Source organism: Meriones unguiculatus, chromosome 6, assembly GCF_030254825.1.
Source record: "Meriones unguiculatus strain TT.TT164.6M chromosome 6, Bangor_MerUng_6.1, whole genome shotgun sequence".
Lineage (NCBI taxonomy): Eukaryota > Metazoa > Chordata > Mammalia > Rodentia > Muridae > Meriones > Meriones unguiculatus.
Window position 1 is genome coordinate 31,422,393 of NC_083354.1, and position 23,860 is coordinate 31,446,252.

A 23,860-nucleotide genomic window follows, 5' to 3' on the forward strand; every position below is an offset into this window, starting at 1 on the left:
TGGCCTCTGGAAGTCAAAATGCTCCCAAGCAGGCTTGTCCTCTGTGCCCAGCCATGGAGGTTCAACCAGCACAAGAGCAGAGACACTTCCAGCCTTCTAGCTCATTGGCCTGGCGGAGGACAGGTGGCTCCTTGACTTTGCAACCTCCACAGCTCTTGCACAGGTCTGTTTTTGACCTCAGAATGAGGTCCCACGGACATAGTGCCAACCTGTGTTGGGAGACTTCAGGTGCCTTCCCAGCTGTCTTCATATGCAGGAGACCAGGCCTTAAGCCTAAATCCTGGAGCTGCTACTTTCAGGCCTAGACACAGTCCAGACTCAAGAAACAGGCCTAGATGAAACCTTTTACTATCCCTTTAGCTAAAGGACAATAAATGTTCATAGCAGTTTCAACTATGTCTCCTGGTAAATAACTAAATACAAAGATCCCTCTCAAAAAACATATGTGAGAGATGTCTTAAGGTTAATAAATTACAAGTTATACATGAGAGTCTACAAAGGTGTCTTAAGGCTGGTAAACGCAAGTTATACATGAGAGTCTACAAATGTGTCTTTAGTTTGGTAATGCAACTTATAAATGTTTGAGGCTCTAAAAAATGTTTTAAGGTTGATAAATGCAAATGATAAAGGTTACAAGGTCTAAGGTGATTTAAGGTATCTTAAATAGGTAAAAAGGCTTAATATTTCTTCCTGTTGTTATGCTACTGTTGTATTGACTGTCCAGAGTTTTGACCTTTATCAATAGGGCTCTAATTTATTAATCTGACTCTGATATAAAAACATTCCACTATACCACTATTCCACTATTATGGTCCTAAGCTCAAGATTATAAGCCTCCGTAATATGTATGCTTATACTAAAAGTTAAGATCAAGTGAGTTTCCCTTTTACTTCATAAAAGGCTTTTGCCTTTTCAGAGTTCACTTTAAAAAATACTTATGCTGTTAACACAAATGTGCATGTCTACTGCCTTTTCTACAATGTATAGTTCAGTGCAGAGTACAATTGTGATACCAACATGTCTAAAGTTTTATCTCCTTCTTAAAACTTAAAAGTAATCCTTGTAAGCTGCAGAAAGTCCACCTAAATCCACCTCTCAGGTCAACTGGACTCCAGATAAGTACTGCACTTATTGCCTATCTCAAAAGGTGGGACTCCTCCCCTTTCCCTGGTTTTGGGACTTCCTTTCCTGGCTACCAGACTGCTGTTTACTGCATGCAACACTGGCTGGATTGGTGAGTTCTCCTTATTGACCAGCCACTAGATTGGTGAGTCCACTCCATTTTCTCAGCATAAACGCCTCTCTTGGTAGGGGAAGCTTGACCACAGAGCTCCAGCTATCTTTTGAGATGGAGGGACTCCCCCTCTCAGCCATAGCCTTAACTGTCTAGGGTTGACCCTCTCCGCTGACCTCCATTTTAGGGCCCCACTCTCCCTTGGGTGGTACGTCCCCACTCACACACAGTTCCTTCTCCCCCTCGCTCACTCGTGGGAAGGCCTAGTGCTAGGCGAACCGTCATGCCCCAGCCGTGCCCCACTGGGCACCTGTGTCCCGGTCCCTGGCCAAAAGCTGGCGAGCTATTGGACCAGGTAGCACCCCTCTTGCTCGGAGTCACACCTTCCCATTGGGACGCCTCTGGAAGGTTGCTGACTTCTCTGCCCCCAATGGGAGATGCCCAGACGCCGTCCCTCCAGATAGGATATCCTCTGGAGAATTTTAAGTTTCTACACCTAGTGCCAGCTGGCACCAGGAACTCTAAGTTTACACACTTCTGTAACCAAACCTCACCTCAATGACAGATCCAAAACAAAGCCTTTAAATATTGCCAGTGATTGGGTAAATAAAGGTCCCCCCAGGTAGACAGAGGTTCCCATGTTCAAGTCTCATTGATCCAAACCTTCTACTTCTGTTTGCTCTTCCAAAAGTTTTCAATGTATACCTAAAGGATTTTCTCCATAACCTACTCAACTTTCTCTTTTACCTATATGTATTTCAGTGTCCTGCCAGACACAGATGTTTCCTATAGCCACAACAGTGCCAAAGCAGCTACAAATGTTCAACTCTGACCTCACAGACTTCCAACAAACTGGACCTGCACCTTCCCTCCCAGCCATGGATGTTGTTACAGACCCTGGACAGCATCAAAACAGCCTGTTCTTCCTGGACTTAGCCAGCATTTCAGCCTTTTGACCTCCCTACCGCACCCCCAGTGTCAGCAGGAAGTAGCCAGAGGAGAATCTATGCCCGTTATCCACTTGTTGTTAACAAAAGGCTGAAGTGGTGTGCTTCAGGACCTGGACAAGCAGCTCCAGGTTCTCCCAGCGTTCCCCCGTCCCTACCTGCTGCCTTGCCATGGCTGGCAACTCCCTCTGTTGACAACCCTCTACCCTAAATTTTCCCGGGCAGAGGCTTCCCTTATTCTTGACCTTACAATCTGACCATTTTGTTGCTATAATTCTTCTCTCTTTCAACCCCTTGCATGACAACCAAGAGCTGCTTCCAATGAGCCTAAATTTATATACTTTAACTTACCTTATAAAAAGCAGCCCAGGTTCCTAATTTTTTAATTATAGAAAAAGGGAGGAATGTTAGTATTTTGGAACACAACCTGCTCCTGGGTTACCCAGCAACCTATGATGTCATCATGTGTCGCCGGCCAGGTGGCCACGCCTGGAAGACGTGGTTGAATTGCCCCTTCAAGGGCCAACCCCGACACGTGGTCTCTCTCTCTTACTCTCTCTCTCTCTGTGTCTGTCTCGGTGCCCCATCCCCCTTTCCCTTTCTTTCTCTCTCCCCACCATGTCCTGTTTCCCCCACTCCCTCCATACCCTCCTAATACTTCCTGCATAGACTATCGGTTGACCAGCCTCATGCTTTTTTAATAGCACTTGGGAGAACCGCACCCCGTCTCTCTCAGCTAGTGTTTGTGTTTGTGCAACCCGAGCTTGTCTCAGACTGTGCTGCTTTCTCAGCTCTAAGCCTGGATTCTAAGAGCCCCAAGTTGGATGCCAAAGGTTGTTGAATAGTTATTAATTCTAAAAGGCTCTTCTATGACCCAGCTGGCTCCCCACTAACTGAGACAGAGACCTATTGATATATTTAAACAAGCTTTAAGCACAATAACTGGGCAGGTGTGACTTAAACTAATTTTCTAAGCTAGTCTGGCTGCTTCCCAGCTGCACTCCCCAAGTTACTTGCCAAAATTCATCCTTTCTGGGCTGGAATCGCTCCACTCTCTCCATCTTCCTTCTTCTTTCTTCTTCCCTACCTGCAAGGCCCTTGCTGAAGCCCCGCCTACTTCCCCTCTGCCCAGTCACAGGCTGTCCAGCCTCTCTTCCTCAACCAGTCAGAGAACAATGAGGAGCAGAGTTTACCAAACATCATTCAGTGTGCAGCGAGAGAATGCACCCTCTGGACTGCGCCCCGATCTCAGGCAGAGAATGTACCCTCTGGACTGCGCCCCGATCTCAGGCAGAGAATGCACCCTCTGGACTGCGCCCAGAACTCAGGCAGAGAATGCACCCTCTGGACTGCGCCCCGATCTCAGGCAGAGAATGCACCCTCTGGACTGCGCCCCGATCTCAGGCAGAGAATGTACCCTCTGGACTGCGCCCCGATCTCAGGCAGAGAATGCACCCTCTGGACTGCGCCCAGAACTCAGGCAGAGAATGCACCCTCTGGACTGCGCCCCGATCTCAGGCAGAGAATGCACCCTCTGGACTGCGCCCAGAACTCAGGCAGAGAATGCACCCTCTGGGCTGTGCCCAGATCTCAGGCCCAGAATCTGGCGTTTGTGTACCTAGCACTGGACCAGCCTCATCGGTTCTACAAGTTCTGGCCAAAGAAACGGGCTGTGGGGCTGGGGCAGCAGCGTGGAGACGGGGATTACATTCTCTTGGCTTTCTGAATGATGGAGAATCAAGCTTATAAACTACAGAAAATTTCCACACTGAAAAATGAGCAAACCTAGCAGGAGAGCCTCCTTGGAGATGGTGGGAAGGTTTAAGAAGAGGAACCCAGGGCAGAGTGCCCTGGCCCTGCGAGAAGGAGTTAGCAGAGTGCCCTGGCCCTGTGAGAAGGAGTTAGCAGAGTGCCCTGGCCCTGTGGGAAGGAGTTAGCAGAGTGCCCTGGCCCTGTGAGAAGGAGTTAGCAGAGTGCCCTGATGAGAGGCTGTCCTTGGGAGCTGAGAGACGACTCAGTGGTTAAGGGCGCGCACTGTGCTCAGAGGGCCTGGATTCCATTTCCAGCAGCCATGTGGCGGCTCACAACGGCCTGTGGCTCAGGTCCCTGGGAATCTGATGCTCTTCTCCGCCTCCCCAGGCACATGGCACACAGACATGCATGCAAGCAAACACTCTCAAAATAATTAGCCAAAAAACAGTTGTTTAGCTACTCTCTCTCTCTCTCTCTCACACACACACACACACGCACACACGCACACACACACAGAGTGAGTGCTGCTGGGGGTGGAAGCAGGGCCTCATACACACCAGGCAAGCACTCTACCACAGAGCTATCTCCGGCCCTTAGTCTCTTAGGACAGGGTTTTCCTACGTGGCTCAGGCTGGCTTGGAACTCACTGTAGAGCCGAGCCTGGCCTTGAATTTGTGATCCTCCTGGCTGTGCCTCCAAGGTGCTGGGGCTGCAGACGGGTGCGTGCCCACTTGCAGCTTTCTATGGCTGCCCTAGGAGGCCAGCTTGCAGTCTGCGCCCTCTGCAGCGATCCTCATCCTGACGGGAGCCTGGCTTGCTTCCGGGAGCAGTGCTTTCCCAGAGCCTTTTAAGCACCTCTGGCTCCTGTTACTCCCATGCCACACAGCTTCCTCATGACTCTGAGGCCAACGGAGGATACCTGCACACTGATACACCCCTGCTGCCGTGACGTGGTGTCTTCCGAATCCTTTGCCTTCCGGCTGCCAAGAGGTCTCAACCTCAGCTCCACACATAGGCAATTGGAGACCAAACAAAGAGAAAGACTGATTGCTTTCTGGTCACATCGGCACATCTGGGGGGCGGGGAGAGTGGCAGAGCCACCGAGGGCCCAGGAAAAGGTGGTGTGTACTGGGTGTGTGAGCTGGATGAAAGAGGGCATGCTTCCTTGGAAGCTGGCATTTACCAAAGTGTATTCTAGGTAAGTTTTGTGGGAGGCCAAAGACAGGGCTCAGCACTTAAAAATTCCTGCTCTTCCTCATGTCAGGAGGCTCACAACCCCCTGTGAGCTTCCTCGGGGGACCCAGTGCCTCCTTCTGGCCTCCATGGGCACACATAGGCACACGGGGGGTGGAGAACAAATCAGCTTTATGAATGAGATGCACAGTCGCTTTCAGTGGATGGGAGGGCAGGAGAGGTGGCTCAAAGGTCAAGGGCACTGTCTGCTCTTCCAGAGGACCCGGGTTCAAGTCCCAGCACCCACATGGCAGCTCACACGTGTCTGTAACACCAAGATCTGACACTCTCACACAGGCATACAGGTAGGCACACCATCAGTGCACATACAATAAAGGCAAATACGTTTCTTAAAAGTGGCTGGGAAGCAGAAAGAAAAACAGCTTTAACATAGCAGAGAACTTTCACATTACAACGCCCTGGGAAGGTCTGGAGGCCTCCCTCAGACCATCCTTGCCTCCCCCACAGCCTTGAAAGGCAGCAATGTTGAACTGGGAGGTTACTGTCAAAAAAAAAAAAAAAAAGCGTTTTCTTTAAAACATAAAAACAAATTTCATTATTTTAAAATCTCCTAAAATGTAAACAGTTAAAAACGACATGAGATTCCAGCCCTAGTCGCTCATATGTTGTTTCAGGCAGTTTTCCCAGTGCGGGTGTGCGCGCGTGTTTGTGCGGCTGTGTCTGTGCACGGGAAAGCGGAGGCTGTCCTCCCCGTCCGCCCTCACCGCTCTCCGCGGGAGGGCTTGAAGTCTCGGTGCACTTGAGCCTCTGGGGTGCCTGTGCTGTCGGTCCGCGGTGTGACCCCAGCCGCCTCTAACACTCCCTCTTTGGCTTCGTTTGGAAACCGGGGAGAGCGTCTTCAGCACGGTTAACTGTTCACGTGCTCCGCTCTTAACCACCCTCTCCCCGCCTGGGTTTGTATTTCCCAAAGATACTAGGGAAGCTGCGTCACCTTCCAGGACAAACTGTCCAGTTTCCAAGCCCTTGCGGGCCGGTAGGATTTGCATCCCTCTGCCAAGCCTCTAAAAAGACACTGCAGGTGCTGGCGCGGCCTGTGTCATCCCCCGTTCAGTGGGGCATCCTTGACTCCCGCGCGAGTTCGAGGCCAGCCTGCGGCACCTGAGACCCTGCCTCTAAGAAAGTTAAATAAAATCCCCAAATACGACACATTCCTGAGGAGCGAGGGCTCCCAGGGCGCGTTGCCCTTCGCTCAGCCCTTTCGGGCCCTCCGGGCCCCCGTACCGCGGCCTGGTTTCCCTGGCGACAGTTGCCGGGGCAGCGCATGCCGGCGTCGGGAAGGGCGGAGGAAGCGCCGGGCTCTGAAGACAGACCTGGAAGCCAGGCCGCGGTGAGTGCGGGAGGGCCGAGGAGGGCGGGAGCCGAGCGGGGCAGAGCCGGGGACCGAACCGAGGACAGAACCGGGGCCGAGCGGGGAGAGGACCCGGGGATCGAGCGGGGACATAACCGGGGCCGAGCCGGTTCCGAACCCGGGACCGGCCTGGGCGTGGGAAGGGCTAGTGAGGCACAGGGCCGGCGCAGCTACCAGCGTGGGTAACACTGGAGCCCCTGGCACGCAGCACGTGGTCACCCACACCAATCCCGGCTCAGAGGCTGCTGCTGCCTGCCTGGACTCCATGCCTGGGCCTCAGAGTATGGCCGCGGTGTTAGGTGGCTTGAGGGCCCGGAAGTGCTGCCGGGCTGTCCCCGTGCTCAGCGTGTGGTAGCTCTGTGTGGAGCCCTGTCTCGTGTGGCAGCTCCGTGTGGAATCCTGTCCCGTGCTCAGCGTGTGGCAGCTCCGTGTGGAGGCCTGTCCCGTGCTCCTCAGCGTGTGGCAGCTCTGTGTGGAGGCCTGTCCCGTGCTCCTCAGCGTGTGGCAGCTCTGTGTGGAGGCCTGTCCCGAGCTCCACAGCGTGTGGCAGCTCTGTGTGGAGCCCTGTCCCGTGTGGCAGCTCCGTGTGGAGCCCTGTCCCGTGTGGCAGCTCCGTGTGGAGGCCTGTCCCGAGCTCAGCAGCGTGTGGCAGCTCCGTGTGGAGGCCTGTCCCGTATTCAATGTGTGGCAGCTCCGTGTGGAGCCCTGTCCCGTGTGGCAGCTCTGTGTGGAGGCCTGTCCCGAGCTCTACAGCGTGTGGCAGCTCTGTGTGGAGGCCTGTCCTGTGTTCAGTGTGTGGCAGCTCCGTGTGGAGGCCTGTCCTGTGTTCAGTGTGTGGCAGCTCTGTGTGGAGGCCTGTCCTGTGTTCAGTGTGTGGCAGCTCCGTGTGGAGGCCTGTCCCGTGTTCAGTGTGTGGCAGCTCTGTGTGGAGGCCTGTCCCGTGCTCCTCAGCGTGTGGCAGCTCTCTGTGGAGGTCTGTCCTGTGTTCAGCGTGTGGCAGCTCTGTGTGGAGGCCTGTCCCGTATTCAATGTGTGGCAGCTCTGTGTGGAGGCCTGTCCCGTGCTCAGCAGCGTGTGGCAGCTCCGTGTGGAGGCCTGTCCTGTGTTCAGCGTGTGGCAGCTCTGTGTGGAGGCCTGTCCTGAGCTCCGCATCGTGTGGCAGCTCTGTGTGGAGGCCTGTCCCGTGCTCAGCGTGTGGCAGCTCTGTGTGAAGGCCTGTCCTGAGCTCCGCAGCATGTGGCTTCTGTAGGAATCTCCGTGTCTGTGGTTGTCTGCGTCTCTGTCACACTGGGTGAGCTTGTGGATCACACAGTGTCCTTGTCTGGAAAGGCCAGAGTCCTCCTTGGGCCCCACTGTATCCCAACACTGTCAGGTCCCGTAGCGCAGCCGTAAGCAAAGTGGAAGGACAGGAGTCCTGCTGGGCATGGTGGCACATACCTGTAACTCTAGCTTTGAGAGGCCAGAGCAGGAGGATTGCGGTGAGTGTGGCGGCAGGCCTGGTCTACAGCTAAAAAGGAAAATAAATGTGTGTCCTGGCAGTTTACACGCGGTGGGTAAAGAGTGCTGCAAGTCAGGTGGGAAGGGGACACCCGGGCTGTGGGGTGGAGGTTAGTGGGTGAAGCAGGGACGAGATGCACATTCTTCAATAATTTGACTAGATTTAGAGCCACCCAGGAAGCTCGGGGGTGGGGGGGCGTGCATGCACACTGCCCGCCCCTGACTCGGTGGACCAACTAAACCCTCCTCCCGGCGAGCAGTGGGGGAGGGGTGCAGCATTTATCAGGGCGGCCGGGAAGTCACCCGTGGGGGCCCTGTGAATCCTGAGAGGTCAGGAAGGGAGCCAGAGGGCACGGGGAGACAGAATGGAGAGGGGACGGTCGGTGTGCGAGGCTGTGAGCCCCAGGAAGCCCTAGCAGGGGCATGGGAGTGGAGGGAGCAGAGCGATGGGCTCTGGCTGAGGTGGGCGTGTTCCCTGGCGGTGTCAGGCCCCCCTGGTGGTGTCATCCCCCCCCATGTCAGGCCCCTCTGGCTGCCGTGTGAAGAACAGGCCACAGTAGGAGGTGAGGTAAGAGCGGAGAAAAGCTGAAGGCAGCTGCGTGAAGCCATGGCCCACTGCATGGATACGCTGATCTTGCACCGAAAGGACGAGCTGGTGTGTTGGTCCCATCAAGGGCAGGAGCCGAGAGCCTCTGTGTTCTTGGGTTCTTCCCTAGTCTCTCCCAGCGTGTGCGAGTGCGTGTTCGTGTGCGAGGTCATGCCTCAGGGAAGCCGCCGCAGAGCTCCCAGTGCGCTGCACCCCCCCCACCCCGGGCATTTTCACTTCACTTACGGGATCCGTTTCCCGGGCCACACTGATATCCACGTGAGAGACAGAGCTGTCTGCCTGTCTGTGTGTGGATGCCATCTGCTGAGCCACCCTTGGCTCTCGGGTCACAGGGCAAATGAGACTGAACAAGATATAAAGAAAGAGCTTTCCCAGAAGAGTGTCCTGAAGCCCGCCACCGTCTCTCTGAGCACCGTGATTGGGGACGCCATCCAGCTCACCAGGAGCAGAAGCCGCGCACATGCGCGGACAGAAGATGGGTAAAGACGATGCGAGGTGCCGCTTTAGAAGGATGAGAGCGTGATGTTCTCAGAAAAACCGACGGGACTGGAAGTTACTGTGCTAAACGAAATAAGCCAGGCTCAGGCAGGGAGACGATTTCCGTCTTTTCCCTCACGTGTGTCACATCTGCGTGTGGGGGTGTGACCATGAAGTACACGCGGTCACGAGCCTGGGAAGGGATCCTGAGCTGCAGAAAGAGAGCGTGACATGAGACACAGCATGAAAGCAGAAGAGGGACTGTTGGCAAGGGAGAAGAGTAGGAGGGGATCAGCGATCAGTGAGAGCCAGCGCGCAGACTGTCAGTGAAACGCCCTGCTCTGTGCGTTAGCTCAAAGGAAAGGGCGTGTGGGCAGAAGTCCAAGGCTGAGGGGCCACATGCTGTGACGGCCTTGTTGTCAGAGTCTGAGGTGGTTCAGGGCATCGCGTGGTGAAAGTATGTTTGCCTACGTGCGCACACGCATGAATATGTGTGTGTCTGTGTACGTGTGCACATGCATAGCAGTTTCTTAGAAAGCTAAACGAGATTCTACCACAGAGCCAGCCTTTTCCCTTCATGTCTTTCCCAAGATAAACGAAGGCATGCTCACATGACTAGCTCAGCGCGGGGTCATAGCAGCTCGAGAGCACGGTGTCCACGTGGCAGCCAGGACAGGCCCAGCGTGGCTTCTGGATATTAAAATGCCACTCAGCGTGACAGGGCCAGGGTGACACACGCAGCCGGGGGGTGAACGGCTGAAGAGTGTCACTGAGCAAGAGGAAAAGACTCCGTCACCAAAACCTAGCCATTATGTGACTCTAGGAGTGAGATTCTGTGAAAGGCAAAATGAGTCAACAGAAGCAGCATGTGGTGGGGACCGGCCGGGGTGTCTGAGGGCCACAGGGAGCTTCTGGTGTGATGGAGAGGCCCCTATGAGAGCCATGACCTAGCTGAGAGGCAGTACCTGGCAAACAGGAGATAGCAGCTATGGTGTGTGTGTGTGTGTGCGCGCGCGTGCGTGCAGATTGGAGCAGCTGTGCCGGGGTTGCTGTGGTGGCTTAGGAATGAGTGGGAAGCTAATGGTGTCTGGGCCCCCTGCAGGAATGAGCTGACACTAGGACACTAGGCTGGTTAAACAGGAGAAAGGCCGGGTGAGCGCGTTAACATGCAGGCGTGTGCTGTGACTGGGTGGTATGGGAGCACTCAGGGCGGGGATAGGCAAGAGTGCAGACGTTTGGGGAGGCGGTCGGCTCAGAAGACAGGGATGGTCTCCTGGATTCTGCTGGCAGCTGGGAGGAGGCTGAGACAGGCAGCAAAGTCCACAGCGATAGCAATAGTGGAACTTCAGAGCAGGCACAGGAGACAGTGGTGGCTCTGTTGGTGAGCTGTGTCCCAAGGGAAAGAAGGCTTTTCTTGTGCCATCCTGAGTCCTTTCCCTGCCTGTGGCAGGGTGGACAGACAGGGACAAGGAGGCACATGTCAGAGAGACTTGATCCCTGGGCTTTTCTTCGTATCTGAGCCAACAGTGGGTGACCTTGAAGTGGAGGAGACAGCTTTCTGGGCTGTCTGCTCATGATGCATGTGCTTCGATGTGTGAAAATTTTATCTCAAAAATAAATTGTTTATGCTTTTATGTATTTCTGATTCTTTGACACAGTGCCATGTAGCCTAGGCGGGCCTTGAACTCCTGATCCTCCTGTGGGATCCAAAGTCTGGGACTGTAAATAGGTGCTGCTGACGGAGGACCAGGCGGTCGCGTGGGGACAATGGTCCTCTGCTCAGCCTTGCTGTAAGGGAGGGGTGCCGAGTGTCGCCGCAGGCTCAGGACGCTCAGTTGAGCGGAGAACCGCAGCAGCCGGCACCGTACTCCGTGCTGGTGGCACAGTCACCTCCCGGCCTCTGTTTTCAGGGCAAGATGGCGGCTGAGGACAGCTCAGCAGACACGCTGCGACTGCAGTTCAAGGCCATGCAGGAGCTGCAGCACAGGCGGCTACAGAAGCAGATGGAGAGGAAGAGGGAGAAGGAGCTGAGCAGCAAAAGCAAAGCTACCAACCAGGAGCGCTTTGAGGAGATCGCGGACAGCCTCAGCCTGCTCAGCTCGGAGGAGCAGGACCTGAAGGGCGTCCTCGAGAGGAGGTGAGGGCTTCAGGACGCAGGCGGGGGAGGGGCGGGGCGGGGTGGGTGTGGGCAGCCTGTAAGCGGTGGGCGCAGAGGGCTGAGGCCGCCTGTAGCTGGCAGAGCTGTCCTGGGCGAAAGCTGGGAGGCGGGTGTGTGAGACCCGACAGAGAACGGAAACTCACCAAGGTGGGGTCTGCCCGGATTTGCACTTTGTTTGGACGTATGTTCCTAAGGAATGGGATGGAGTTGATAGTTTGTAGATCACTCTGGCTTTGCCCGGGGTCTCTACCTCTGCCAGCACCCCCACCTGTACCCTGAGAGATGCGTGTGTGTGCATGTGTGTGTGCATGTGTGTGTGTGTGAGTTTGTGCATGAATGTAATGTGTGTGCATGTGTGTGTGTGCATGTGTATGTGTGCATTTGTGTGTGTATGTGTGGCAGCTTGCGGGATGCAGCTGAGCAGTGAGGGTGTGTGCAGCCGAGCACTCGTGTGTCCCTGAATTTGGGCAGAGCTTCTGTGTTGAGCCCGTTCTACGTTCCCTGAACTTTATAACGTGGTTTGGTTTTTCTTCCAGTTCCAGATTTCCTTTTCATCCTCTCCCTTTGCTGTGTTCTTTGTGGTGCTTTAGTCCTGGCTGGCTGCCTGGGGCTGTGGTCCCTGGGGTTGAAATGAGCAAGGGAGATGGCCGTGTTGTTGGGACCCTAACGTGCCCACAGCCATGAAGACCAAGTCCATCCCCAGAACCCACGTGAAAACGCTGGGCCTGGGCTCGTGACTGTGTAAAGGTGGAGACAGCAGTCCCTGGCTTCTGTCTAGCCAGTCTAACATAACTGGTGTTTTCACACACGAGCAGACTCACACACATACATGCACATACGTGTACACACACACATGTTATGCTACAAAGGCAGACAGAAATTCCAAGTCTTAGTTAAAATTTGAGGCTGGTGCCTGGGTTTTAGGTGAACTGGGTTTATAGGCCAGAGAGACCCTGTCTCAAAGTAGGTAGAAGGCGTTCCTGAGGTTAGCTTCCCACCTCTACATACATGTACATACGCGCACTTGTGCATGCGCGCGCGCACACACAAAATGAGCCTCTCTCAGCTCAGAGAAGAGATACTCTCCCGGTTGGTCTTACTTTGTGCAGATGGCTTCTTAGTGCCCCCTAGTGCTCAGCCCTGGCACTACCAGTGTGAGCGGGCCCTGGGCACTAAGCGGAGGGCCTTTCCCTGGCAGAGTGCTGGAGGACGAGATCCAGCAGCTCCGGAGCGAGCTCAGGGAGACGGAGGACGAGAATGGGCGGCTGCACAAGCTGCTGAAGGAGAGGGACTTTGAGATCAAGCACCTCAAGAAGAAGATCGAAGAGGACAGGCTCGCCTTCACAGGTGACCGCCACGGCCGCAGGCGCCGGGGAGGGTGACTCCAGAGAGCAGTGCAAGGGTGCCCCCCGACGACGACGCCTTGCTTAGCCTGGGTGCTACACGCACTGCCGTATGCCACAGAGGAGCAGTTCGCAGACACCCTTGGCCAGGCCGCCCGGCAGCTGGCCTGGTACGGGAAGTCGGAGCCGCGCTCTGCTCTGTTTGGGGAGGCTTGAGAAGACTCTGACCCTGCAGGTCTTGGGCTAACCTTGGCTCTGTGGGTGTGGGCTCGGCAGGCTCTGCGGCAACGCCTCGGCCTCAGCCATGTGTTGCTGGGACTCTTATCCTGATGGCACAGTGCTCCTGTTCCTCCGTGTGTGAAGAGAAAAGCAGTGCCATCCTCCATGGGGCGTAGTGGGTGGACCCTGGCTTCTGCAGAGCCCCTCCCTGTCTCCCTGAGGTCCGGCAGGGTCCCTTCAGGAGGACTTCAGCATCCCAAAGGCCACCGGTAGCTGGTGCACCTTCTCCCTCAGTCTTTGGCTTTGCCTGGCCAAAACTGGAACCATAAGAAGACAAGGCTTTGGGCTGTGAGGACACTCCACTTTGCTCTCAGCTGCTCAGGGTCTGCCATTCGGGTGGAGCTGTGGCTAAGGCAGGGTTCCCAGGGGGGGCAGGGCCTGGGGTATGTCCTCCTCCCCAGCCTGTCCTGTTCCATTTCTGCCATCTGCCAGTGCACAGACACGTTGGCAGCTTCGTCTGCTCTTCCTGGAACTGCTTAGCTCCACTCCCCACACTGCAATCACCATTCAGCCCTTGGTTTGGAGAGAGAAAGCTGCTCCTTGTTTCCTCCCTCCTTTCCTTTCTCCTTCCTGCCCTCCCTCCCTTTCCTTCTCTGCCCACCCCCCCCCCCCTTTCTCCTTGCCTTCCTTTTCTTCTCTTCATGTCTCTGTGAAGCTCCAGCGGCTCTGGCACCTGTGATCCATCCTCGGCCTCCTGAGTGCGTGGATTACCAGCTCACCGTCAGGCACGGCTCTGTTTCTTGTTTAAGTTACAACTCCAGTGAGCACAGCGCATACTCCAGCTAGAATTACTTTCTCCTCTCTGCAGAAGGGTTAGCACTTTCCAGGTCCCTTTGTGTCCTGCTTGCATATTGCAGCTCTGCAGGTTTGTTACTGTTTTCCAGACAAGGTCTCCTACAGGCTGTACTTGAACTCTTGCTCTCTGCCTTCTCAGCACAGGGACTGCAGACATGCAGCACACTCAGCTTTTAGGTGTGTTGTGCCGTCTGTCTGGAAGAGCTCGTGCTCAGTGCTGAGGTTTTGCTGGCAGCTTTTCAGCATATTTGTAAACACTGTTTTCAGACAAGAGCCACCTTTGCCCCCTACTCTGCTGCCCTGCCTATCCCCAGGGTTCCCGCTTCAGGGATGAGGCTGTCCTGGAGGAAAGCCAAGAAAGGATGTTTGCCGTTCTCACGGGGCTCTCCTCCCTGCTCCCTGGGCTTCCTTGAACAGTCCTCTGATGGCTGATCGTGGGTTTTTGTTGCCTCGAGTCCGGAGAGGAATTGACTGCCAGGAAGACCATCCCTGGAACACTCGTGTTTTCTCTCCGAGTGCTAACAGCGTTCCCTCTGTCCCCCACACGTTCTTTGAGGACTGGACTCCATGAGAAGATGGGGCAAGGCATTCATACCACATCCTACCCAAAACGCAGCTGACATGCTGCTGGAGGCCCTCGCTTCTTGAAGACCCTCCATCTTCCTATTGCACTTACAGCTCAGGGGCCAGGGAGTCCGGCCCCTCCTGGGCCGATGCTGAACGTCTCCCTTGACCCTTCATGGTCTGTGGTCTCTCCTGACCTTTTCTTGGTGTGGCATGTCTCCTTAGCAGTACGAGGCTTTGAGGGAAGTGACTTTTTTTTTTTCAAGACAGAGTTTCTCTGTGTAGCCCTGGCTGTCCTGGAACTTGCTCTGCAAACCAGGTTGGCCTCGAACTTAGACCCGCTGGCCTCTGCCTCTAGAGTGCACCACTGACACGTGGCTGGGTGGTGACTTATAATTGCCGGCCTCCTGCCGAGCTTGCTGATCACAGCATCCGGGGCAACACAGAGGACAGACTACACAGACTCCGGCTGCTCGCCCACCACCATGTGCCCTGTGGGGTGCAGCCACCTTCCCTGCACGCCCTCAGACCTCTTCCCTCCCATGCCCATACCCTCCAGCTGCCTGGCCTCTGCCCAGTCCTCTGAGCTGCTGCGCCCCTCTCTTCCCCGCCCCCGCCTCACATGGGCGGTATCCTGTGATTAGAGCCCTCCCAGCTGAGCGCACCCTGCCTGGCGGAGGCCGCTCTGCACACTTCCCTCTCTCCAGGCCCTCCTGCCAGCCCCCTACGCTCCCGTCACCTGTGGCCAGCACCCTCAGCTTCTGCTCATCTTCTGCACATACGCGACCTCAGCAGCACTGGGCACTAAGAATTCATTCATCCAGGACCTGGGGAACTAGGGCCCACGCCCTGCACCCACAAAAACCTGAGTTTGGTCCCAAGTATCGTGTTCTCTAAAGCCAGGAGACGTGGCACTTGTAAAGCCACCCTGGGGAGCAAAGGCGGGCGGAGCTGGGGCTCCCTGTCTAGGCCACTGAGAGGCTGTGCCTCAAAAGCAAAGGTGCGGTGACGCCCCGAGGAACAGCACCCACAGCTGACCTCTGACTTCCCTACACATGTGGACCCAAGTGTGTGAGCATGCACACATGGCATACGGGTCTGGGCCTTATCTGGGGGTTGGCTAGGATGGCTCAGCTTTGTCCACATGCCCCTCCTCGGAACCAGCCAGCCGGCTTTGTGGTGTAAGCTAGAAGCCAGTTTGGCTGTGTCTTCCAGCACTGTCTCTGCTGGCACCCGGTAGACACAGAAAGGTCAGGGGATTGTGCCCCACTCACTAAGGTTCATCGCCAACTCTTGGTGGAATTAAGACTCTGCTATCTGATTTTTTTTCCAGAGTTTCATGGCTGGCCTCAAACTCACTCTGTAGCTGAGAGTGACTTGTCTTCCTATCCCCCTGCTGACTCTCTGGATAGACAGCCTGGAGACTTGGGGTGCAGGCTGTACTTTTAATGGACCTTGTGATTTCTTTCATTTTAGGGGCATCTGGGATGGCGGGAGATCTAGTCGCCACCAAAATTGTTGAACTGTCCAAAAAGAACCGGGGGCTGATGGCAGAGTCAGAGAGCTCGAAGGCCAGGGTGAAGCAGCTGACCAACCGAATCCAGGAGCTGGAGGACCAAGTAGGGGCCTGGCCTCGACCTGGGGGGGGGGGGACAGCTCCAGAGAGGCCATACCTGGGCCTCGGGGTGCTGTGATGTTCCCAGGGCACGGTGTTAGAAGTGAGTTCCTCAGGTCCTGCCACAGCCAGAGATGAGGATGTCAGACAGCTAGGCAGCTGGGGGTGCGGCCGGAGGGGAGCCTGGGGAGGGACAGCTAGCTGGGGGTGCGGCCGGAGGGGAGCCTGGGGAGGGACGGCTAGCTGGGGGTGCGGCCGGAGGGGAGCCTGGGGAGGGACAGCTAGCTGGGGGTGCTGGCGGAGGGACGGCGCGTCCCCGTGGGCGCTGCAGCTGCTGGCGTGCCCCACACCCTGTCTCACTCCCCATCCATGGGGCCGCAGCACTGGCCCTGCTGCCAGTGTCCTGAGAACGGTAAGAGGTGATGTTGAAGCTGCTTAGAACAGAGCCTCGCGTGTAGAATGCGCCAGAGAAGCCTGTGTTCTGTCGGCTTCCAGAAGGCCTGCTCAGCTGAAGCCACAGCCAGAGCTGTGCTGTGTCACCCCCTCTGCTGTCCCCATTTAGCCACAATCCCACCGCCTCCAGCAGCACACAGCCCAGTGGTTCCAGCTCCTCAGGCTGGAAAAGCCTCCGAAGCCTCTCGGAGTCCTGAGGCCCTGCGTAACCCACCCTGGTCCTTACAGTTGGCACTGAGCAAGGGTTTCTTCGCTCTAGGATGTATTTCCAGGGAACTGGCTCAGGCTCTGAGCCACTCACTGGAGGGTGTGGAGCAGGCATGGGAGGTTCCAGTCCCAGGACGTGGAGCCATGAGTGTGCCACACAGCACCCAGTCATGGCAAAGGGAGAGGGCAACACCCTGAGAGGCAGCAGTGGCAGGAGCCGTCTGAAGCGGGATGCCTCAAGCACAGGAGACCAGCATGGCAAGGAGCTGAGCAGGGTGATGTCAGAGGTGTGAGATGGAGGCCCAGACCAGTGTGGCCACCCTGTCTGAAGGACAACTGAAAAAACAATGAAGGCTGAAAAATCAAAACCGCCTGCAGCGGGCTCCGTAGCAAGGCTGTGACCCATGTGGCAGGCACCCTGTCTCACCTGCAACCTAAATGGTTCCTTTATTCTCTACGTCCTAGGCTGAGGGAGTGTCTTTCTTTGGATTTTATGGCTGTGAAGAGACACCATGACCATGGCAGCTCTTAAAAGGGAAACATTGAGTTGTGGCTGGCTTAGAATTTCAGAGATTTAGTCCATTATTTTTGTGGTGGTTTGACTAGGAATGGCCCCCACAGACAGGTGTGAGCGCCTGGCGCTTGGAGAGCGGTGCTGTTAGGTGTGGCCTGTCGGGGAGGAGTGTCCCTGTGCAGGCCGCAGATGCTGGCGCTCTGCCCTGTATGACAGTCTCCTGCCGCCTGCAGACTGCCGCCCCTTTCCCGCTGCCCTGTCTGCCTGCACGCCGCCGTGCTTCTCGCCATGACAGTAATTCGTGCCAGCTGCGTGCAAGCACCTTTACCAGCTGCATCAGTAGCCAGCCCCACCTCAGCGCTTTTCTTTGTAAGAGTTGCAGTCATCAGGGTACTCCGTCACAGCAGCAGAAGCGCTGAGACAACCGTCATGGCGGGAAGCATGGCAGCCTTGGTGCTGGAGGAGGAGCTGAGGGCTCCACCTCTGGATCTGCAGGAAGAGAGAGGCGCTGGGCCTGGCTCGAGCTTCTGAACCTCAGAGCCCACACACGGCCACACCCCAATAGTGCTCTCCCTGAGAGGCCGTGGGGCCATTTCGCTCAGACCACCCAGAGAGTGTGGCTGCCCTGCGGTTATTGGTAAGGTCTGTGCAGATCTTTGGGGAGCAGGGCTGACCTTCCCATGTTCCCCGGAGGGTCCACAGGCGAGGCAGGTGGCTGCCCCCAGCAGCACGGTGTGCCACAGCTGGGCAGCTGCTGAGCAGAACCAAGCGTTAATACCACGTTTTCTTTTTCAGCTACAGACAGCCAAGCTGCCAGCCAAGGGGGCCACGGACGCAGGGGCCAAGCCAGTGAAGACCCAGCCGGGGGACAGAGCCTCGGTACGCTTCTCCTCCATGCTGAGGCTGTGAGGGGGCCTTCCCTGGGCCGCCCCTCCCCCCAGTGCTGCCCTGCCACGGCACCCACCCAAGGCCAGGAGGGAAGGCTGGCCCACGTGGATGCCTGCCCCAGGCTGGGCCTGTCTTCTGCAGTCTCCTCACCCTAGAGACAGGTTTGCTCCTGACTGCACAGACAAGTTCTGTACTTCTCCCTTCATTGTTTACACTCGTACATGTGTTTATGTGTGTGAGAATGCATGGTGTGTGTGCACGTGTAGAGGTCAGAGGACAACACCGTCCACTGCTTTGAGACAGGGTCTCTCGCTGGTCCCAAGCCCAGCAACGAACACACGCTGGCTGCAGTGTCCAGCTGCGCAGAGTGGCCCTGCTGTGTCTGTGCCCCAGCACTGGCTACATATACTTTCTCCATCATGGCAGCTTTTCACAGATACCAAATTCCGGCCCTCACACTTGCACGTCACTGCCGGTGCCTTCTCCCCGGCCTCCCCAGACCCTGTTCTTTACAAGGTACTGCAGACCTACAGATTTGTTCCGCAGACCTCATTCGGAGCCAGTGGCCAGGCCACAGAGTATTGGCAGTGTGAGCGTGGCTCTGTGAGAGGAAGGTGCGTGGCCATCTGTGGGTTGCTAGGGCACGAAAGCCAAGCCAGGCTAAACTGCAGCAGGGTCCCCAGAATGTCGCAGCAGCCATGCCAGGCTGTCCCTGACCTATCTGGGCTATGGAGGCCTCTGGACTTGAATTACCCTGGCTAAGAAGCTGTTTGTTGGGTCCTGTGTTAGCGTGATAGGATTGTCTGCCTTGTCACACAGGGATTCAAGCCTGGCCTTGGTGTAAGGAAGAGGAGCAGCCATGTATGGGGGGGGGTGTGTGACAGGCCCTCAGAAACAGCTGGCGACAGGACTCGGCTCTGTCTGAGGGCTGGCAGGTAAAGGAGCAGCTGGCAACAGGACTCACCTCCGTCTGAGGGCTGGCGGGTAGGGGGCTGTGCTTGCGGTCTGCTCTGGTGAAGGGCTTTCAGGAGGAACAGTGCCTTCAGGGCAGAGAGGCTGGGGAGCCACACGTTCGCACACGTGGCTCACCTGGCGCCAACTGCACAGCGCCAACTGCACAGCACTTGGTGAGCCCACGATAGGAAAAGGACACGAGTCAGTATAAATCAGGCTCGGGACACGCAGGGAGGGGCTCTTGGGCCACAAGAGCCTGGGTCTCTGATGAAAGAGCGTGCCAGGCTAAGGGCTCATCGAGGCCTCATCTCACCCGGACCACGCCCCTCCCTGGCATCCTCGCTCAGAGGCAGGACGAAAACCATCACTGAACCCCACGGAGCAGCTGTGCTCTCCAGGCCTGCTTCCCACTGCACATTCCAGCGCCAGCCTCCTCCGAAATGCATTCCAGGGTACAACTGAAGGCGAGAGGTTTCAGGCCTCCTGAAACCTCTCGTGCTGTGTGCAGTCAGCCTGCTCCCGGGGCACTGCAGCTGTTCCTTCAAAGGAAACGGCCTGCAGTGGAGCCAGGCTGGCGCCTAGCCCCGCCTCCCCAAGCCCGTGGTTCCTGGAGGAGGGTGAGCCCAGCTGCTGGTGCTCTAGAATCCCAGCTGGCTTTAGTCCCTGCCGGCTGCCCCACCCAAGCCAAGGGGCCTTTCCCCTTCAGAACCTCGCCTAGGCAGTGCCCTTGGCACACCGCCCACGCACCTCTGTGTGACGAGGAGCTGAGGCTGGGGGTGGGCATCACAGCCTGGCTCTAGAGCGCAGAGGCACAGGGGGGCGCTCATGCACTCCTACAGTGCCCCAAACAGGGCTGCCCGGGCCTGAGGTCCCTGACAGGGAGCTCAGGAGCGGTTCCTGGCAGACTTAAAGCCACATGCTAACAGGGAAGCTGTCTGCTACGGCACAAGCAGAGTGGCAGGCAGCTCAGGCAGAACTCAGAAAATGTCGCTTTTTTTAAGGATCTACTTGCATTTTGTAGAATTCTTCATTCTGCAAATACTGTTTACATTGCTTTTTGACTGTTATCCTGGGAGTGGTGCTAAGTGCAGCCAGGACTTGTACCATAGGTTCAGATCTAGCTTCTTTGGCCACTGCTTTTCAGTAGGCTGTTCCAAGTTTCACGGAGCTTCCTAGACTTGGGCCTCTCTTTCATGCTAGCATTTACACGAGTGTGCTAAAGGAAGATTCAAAAGCCCCCTCCCCACATCGTGCCACACTGTTCCCAAAACCCCGCGCCCATGGTCCACTGGGGCAGGAACAGAGGTCTCAGCACGGCCTCATGGGTACTTAGCTTGCCTGGCAAACTCACGGTTGTCAAGACTATGTGTAGCAGCACTGGCAGCAGACGCTCAGATTGGGAGCCGGTGAGGACAGCAGAGGGGCAGTCTTACCCACCGCGCTCTCCCCGCCTGTGCCTGTACTAGCAGATAGGCCAGGCCCCTGGAGATCAGCTCCCACCACCTCTGCCTGCATCTCAAGGAGCTGGGGGTTTCTGAGGACTCCGTCCCTTACCCAGCGCCTAAAGAGCAGCCCTGATTGTCGCTAGCACTTAGGCCACAAGTGACCACTTTCTTCCTGTCCTTCCCAACCAGCTAGAGACCCCGGAAGTGAAGGCTCTGCAGGACAGGCTGGCAGCCACCAACCTGAAGATGACTGACCTACGCAACCAGATCCAGTCTGCCAAGCAGGAGCTCCGTATGGCCCAGAAGGTCCAGAGCCAGGGCGTGGGGCGTGTTGTGTGGCCAGGGTTGGTCCCAGGAAATCCCGATGGCGCACTGGCTTCTTTTCCAAAGCAGCGGTGCTTGGCCCTGCTCGCACTGCGGCAAGGGGGTGCTTGGCCCTGCTCGCACTGCGGAAAGGGGGTGCTTGGCCCTGTATGTGCTGCGGAATGGGGTGGCTGGTGTCCTGGGAAGGCTGTCCACTACCCTGGGGTCTGCCTGTGGACTGAGGAGATTGGCTCTGCCCAGCAGGGAGAGGCCTGAGAGCCTTCTCTGCACCTCACCCCACACCCTGCCCTGTGCCCTAGTAGACCCCCGGCTTCCACTCAGTATGCTGCCTTGTGACTCAAAGGCTGTCCGGCCCACCTGCTGCCCTCTGTGACCTGCAGTGTAGACAGTGAGCAGGGAATGTGCATACTGGGAGACCCTGTCAAAGGAAAATGCTCAGTCAGTGTTGGCCCCAAGGCCAGCTGGTTCAGCCTTTGTTGGTATGAACATTTGAATCTGGCATGTGTCTTCCCTGCTAGAACCACTCAGACTGGCCAAGACTTACAAAACAGTGCCTGTTATGGAAATAAGGGCCAGAGAGTTGTCTTGCCAGACTGGGATCAGCTTGGTGACATACAAAGGGTGTTAGAACCTTGAGGTAGGGCGAGCTCCATGCAGCTGTGGTGGCCATGGGGTCAGGTCTTCCAGAAGCACAGCAGCCTTGTGTGACTCCTCTGTGCTTTCAAGAGACGCTGGGCAGAGGCCATCACAGAGGCCAGCCCCGGCCTCTTGAGCCACCCAGAATTTGTAAGAACAGGTGAGTATCACAGGGAGGCGCTGCTTAGCTCTGGCAATTGTGGCTGAAGGTATCAGGAGCAAGGAGCCCTCTGGGACAGGGCAGGGCGGGGGTGGCAGCATCACTAGCGCCCCAGGCAGAGCACACAGGGCCTTTTGCCAGCTGAGCTCTGAGGTGGAGGGATGGCATCAGCTTGCTCAACGCAGCTCTGCCTCAGTGTCGCACAGCGAGTGGCAGGAACCGCCTGGGTGGCCTTTCTCCTGTCCACCCTGAGCACCTTGCTTTATTTCAGGTTCTGGCCAGTGAAGTTGGAGAAGATGTAAATGTTCAGCAGCTCCTGGCTTCCCCGGGGACCTGGAGGGGAAGGGCTCAACAAATCCTAGTTCTGCAGAGCAAGGTGAGTCCTTCTGGCCCTGGACAGAGGCCTAGTGTCCCCCAGAACAGACCCGCAGAGGATCTGGGCTCACAGCACATCCCCAGGCCCTTGCTGGGTGGAGGGGCTGATGTTCTCTCCAGCCTGATTTCCCTCTGTTATTGCACACACACGCACACTTACATAATGCTTTCCTCATGCCCAGCCCTGGCCCGTAACCAGCCCCTTAGCCTTGAGTTTCATTTCCTTCTCTGCAGGCATCCGCCCCCCCAGGTCATGCAAATTTGCGTGACTGCTGTAATAGTAAGCTTTTTCCATCTCACACTAGAGGGTGCAGGCCTTTTGAAAGTTCCGTTAACCAATAACACAGCCTGGCTCCCTCTTCATCTTCTAAGTATTTTGGCGCACGCCAGAGGTATGCTCCAGCGCTGACTGGCTTCCTCACCACCTGTGGACTAGCACACACATCTCTCTCTGTGCCTCAGTTTCCACACTTATATAATGGGTTAACAGCAGCACCTGCCCCAGGCCCAGTCCTTGGACCGTGTCAGCAGGTGTAGGGTAGGCCCCTCAGCACAGTGCCCCGGACAGAGCCCTGGGCGGAGCTAGGCAAGGCTTACCTCCCCACTCCCACCACCCTCGTTTTCCCTTCACACTGGTTCCCTCAATCCCCGAAGCGTGCCACCCGCATTCCCAGGCTCAGGCCTGCGCCCTCCTGAGTGCCTTTTTAATCATGGTCCATGGAACCCCTGAAGACAGCACGAAGGGGAGAAATCACCCCAAAACTTTGGGGTCCTAGAGACGTGAACTTGATTCCACTCACCTTTACACACCTGGCCAAGCCCGCCTCAGCAAATCCACCACTATCATTAGGCTGAGTGTCGAACAACGAGTTTATTTTTATGTCCTTATCTACTGCCTTGAACATGCCTGATCTCATGTGGTTCTTGACAACGGTGTAAGAAACATACACTAGAAAGAGGACTGCCTCTAGCATGTTGCACAGTGCTGGAAAAGCTGGGCACCCACTTAGCATAAAACTGGAGGCCCCCCCTCTTATCCTGTAAAACACCAACTCCAAGTGTAGCAAGACCTCAGCATGAGGCATAAAACCCCAAAATGCTCTAGGGAAGACAGACACAGGCCTCTGGGTAGGACCCAACCACTGGGAACCACGACAGGAGCTGGCAGGATCACATCAAACTAAAAGATCAGCAAATGAACAACCAGCAAAGTGAAGAGGTGACCTATGAATGGGCCGGCTCTGCCAGTTGTTACTCAGATATATACTCATCTACATGTACAGATGTATATATTGTTATGCATATATGTTATATGTGTATATATATTATTATATGTATACATTCTGAGCATATATATGTTATATTTCATATATATATATTCTGAATATAAAAGTAACTCAAAAAACCTTAACAAAAGAACAAGTAACTCAAATTCTTAAAAATGACATTATTTCCACATACATTATTTCTGAGGAGAAGAAGTGGAAATGGTTAACAAATTTGTGTGCATGTGTGTCGAGGCCAGAGCAGACGGGTGCGGCGTCTCCTCCGCTGTAGGAGGCAGTGTGTGTTGGAAACCCAGAACTCCGGTACTCAGCTGGCCAGCCTGACGCAGGCCTCTCTCCCTCCCTGTCTCAAGCGCTGGGATTACAGGCACACACCAAGCTTGAACTGCCATCTACGTGGGCACTGAGTGCCAGGCTTCAGGCTTGCACTTGATCACTGAGCCACCCCCAGCCCCATATGTACGTATATGTACGAGTACAGATATGTTCACACACATACAGTGCTTAAATAATCTTCATTCTTAGACGCTAGTCAAAACTGCATTAAGATTCCATCTTGTAGTCACTGGCGTCGTGGGGGAGTGCCTGCTGGAACCTGACGGTGTGGCCACCGTGGAGGTCAGTGTGAAGGGTCTCCAGGAAGCTCGAGATGGAGCTGCCATGTGACCCAGCTCTGCCGCTCCTAGCTGTACACTCAGGCACCTCAGCCCACAGAAGGTCCCAGGACAGCTGACTGCTGTGGTCTCAG

General features: G+C 55.9%; 1 protein-coding gene across 3 annotated transcripts in view; it reads left to right on the forward strand.

Moving 5' to 3' along the window:
- The first annotated feature begins 6,097 nt into the window (after positions 1-6,097).
- Positions 6,098-23,860, forward strand: part of Ccdc13 (coiled-coil domain containing 13) — a 35,933-nt gene continuing 18,170 nt past the window's right edge. For 2 of the 3 annotated variants that reach the window (XM_060385023.1, XM_060385024.1), the window contains exons 1-7: positions 6,364-6,514; positions 11,027-11,253; positions 12,473-12,621; positions 15,732-15,874; positions 17,840-17,923; positions 20,521-20,637; positions 21,723-21,827. In XM_060385023.1, the coding sequence (XP_060241006.1) occupies positions 6,449-6,514; positions 11,027-11,253; positions 12,473-12,621; positions 15,732-15,874; positions 17,840-17,923; positions 20,521-20,637; positions 21,723-21,827 (891 nt within the window). In that variant the 5' untranslated portion in view covers positions 6,364-6,448. Of the gene's footprint in view, positions 6,515-11,026; positions 11,254-12,472; positions 12,622-15,731; positions 15,875-17,839; positions 17,924-20,520; positions 20,638-21,722; positions 21,828-23,860 lie in introns of all 3 variants that reach the window. The other variant, XM_060385022.1, reaches the window with a different exon arrangement.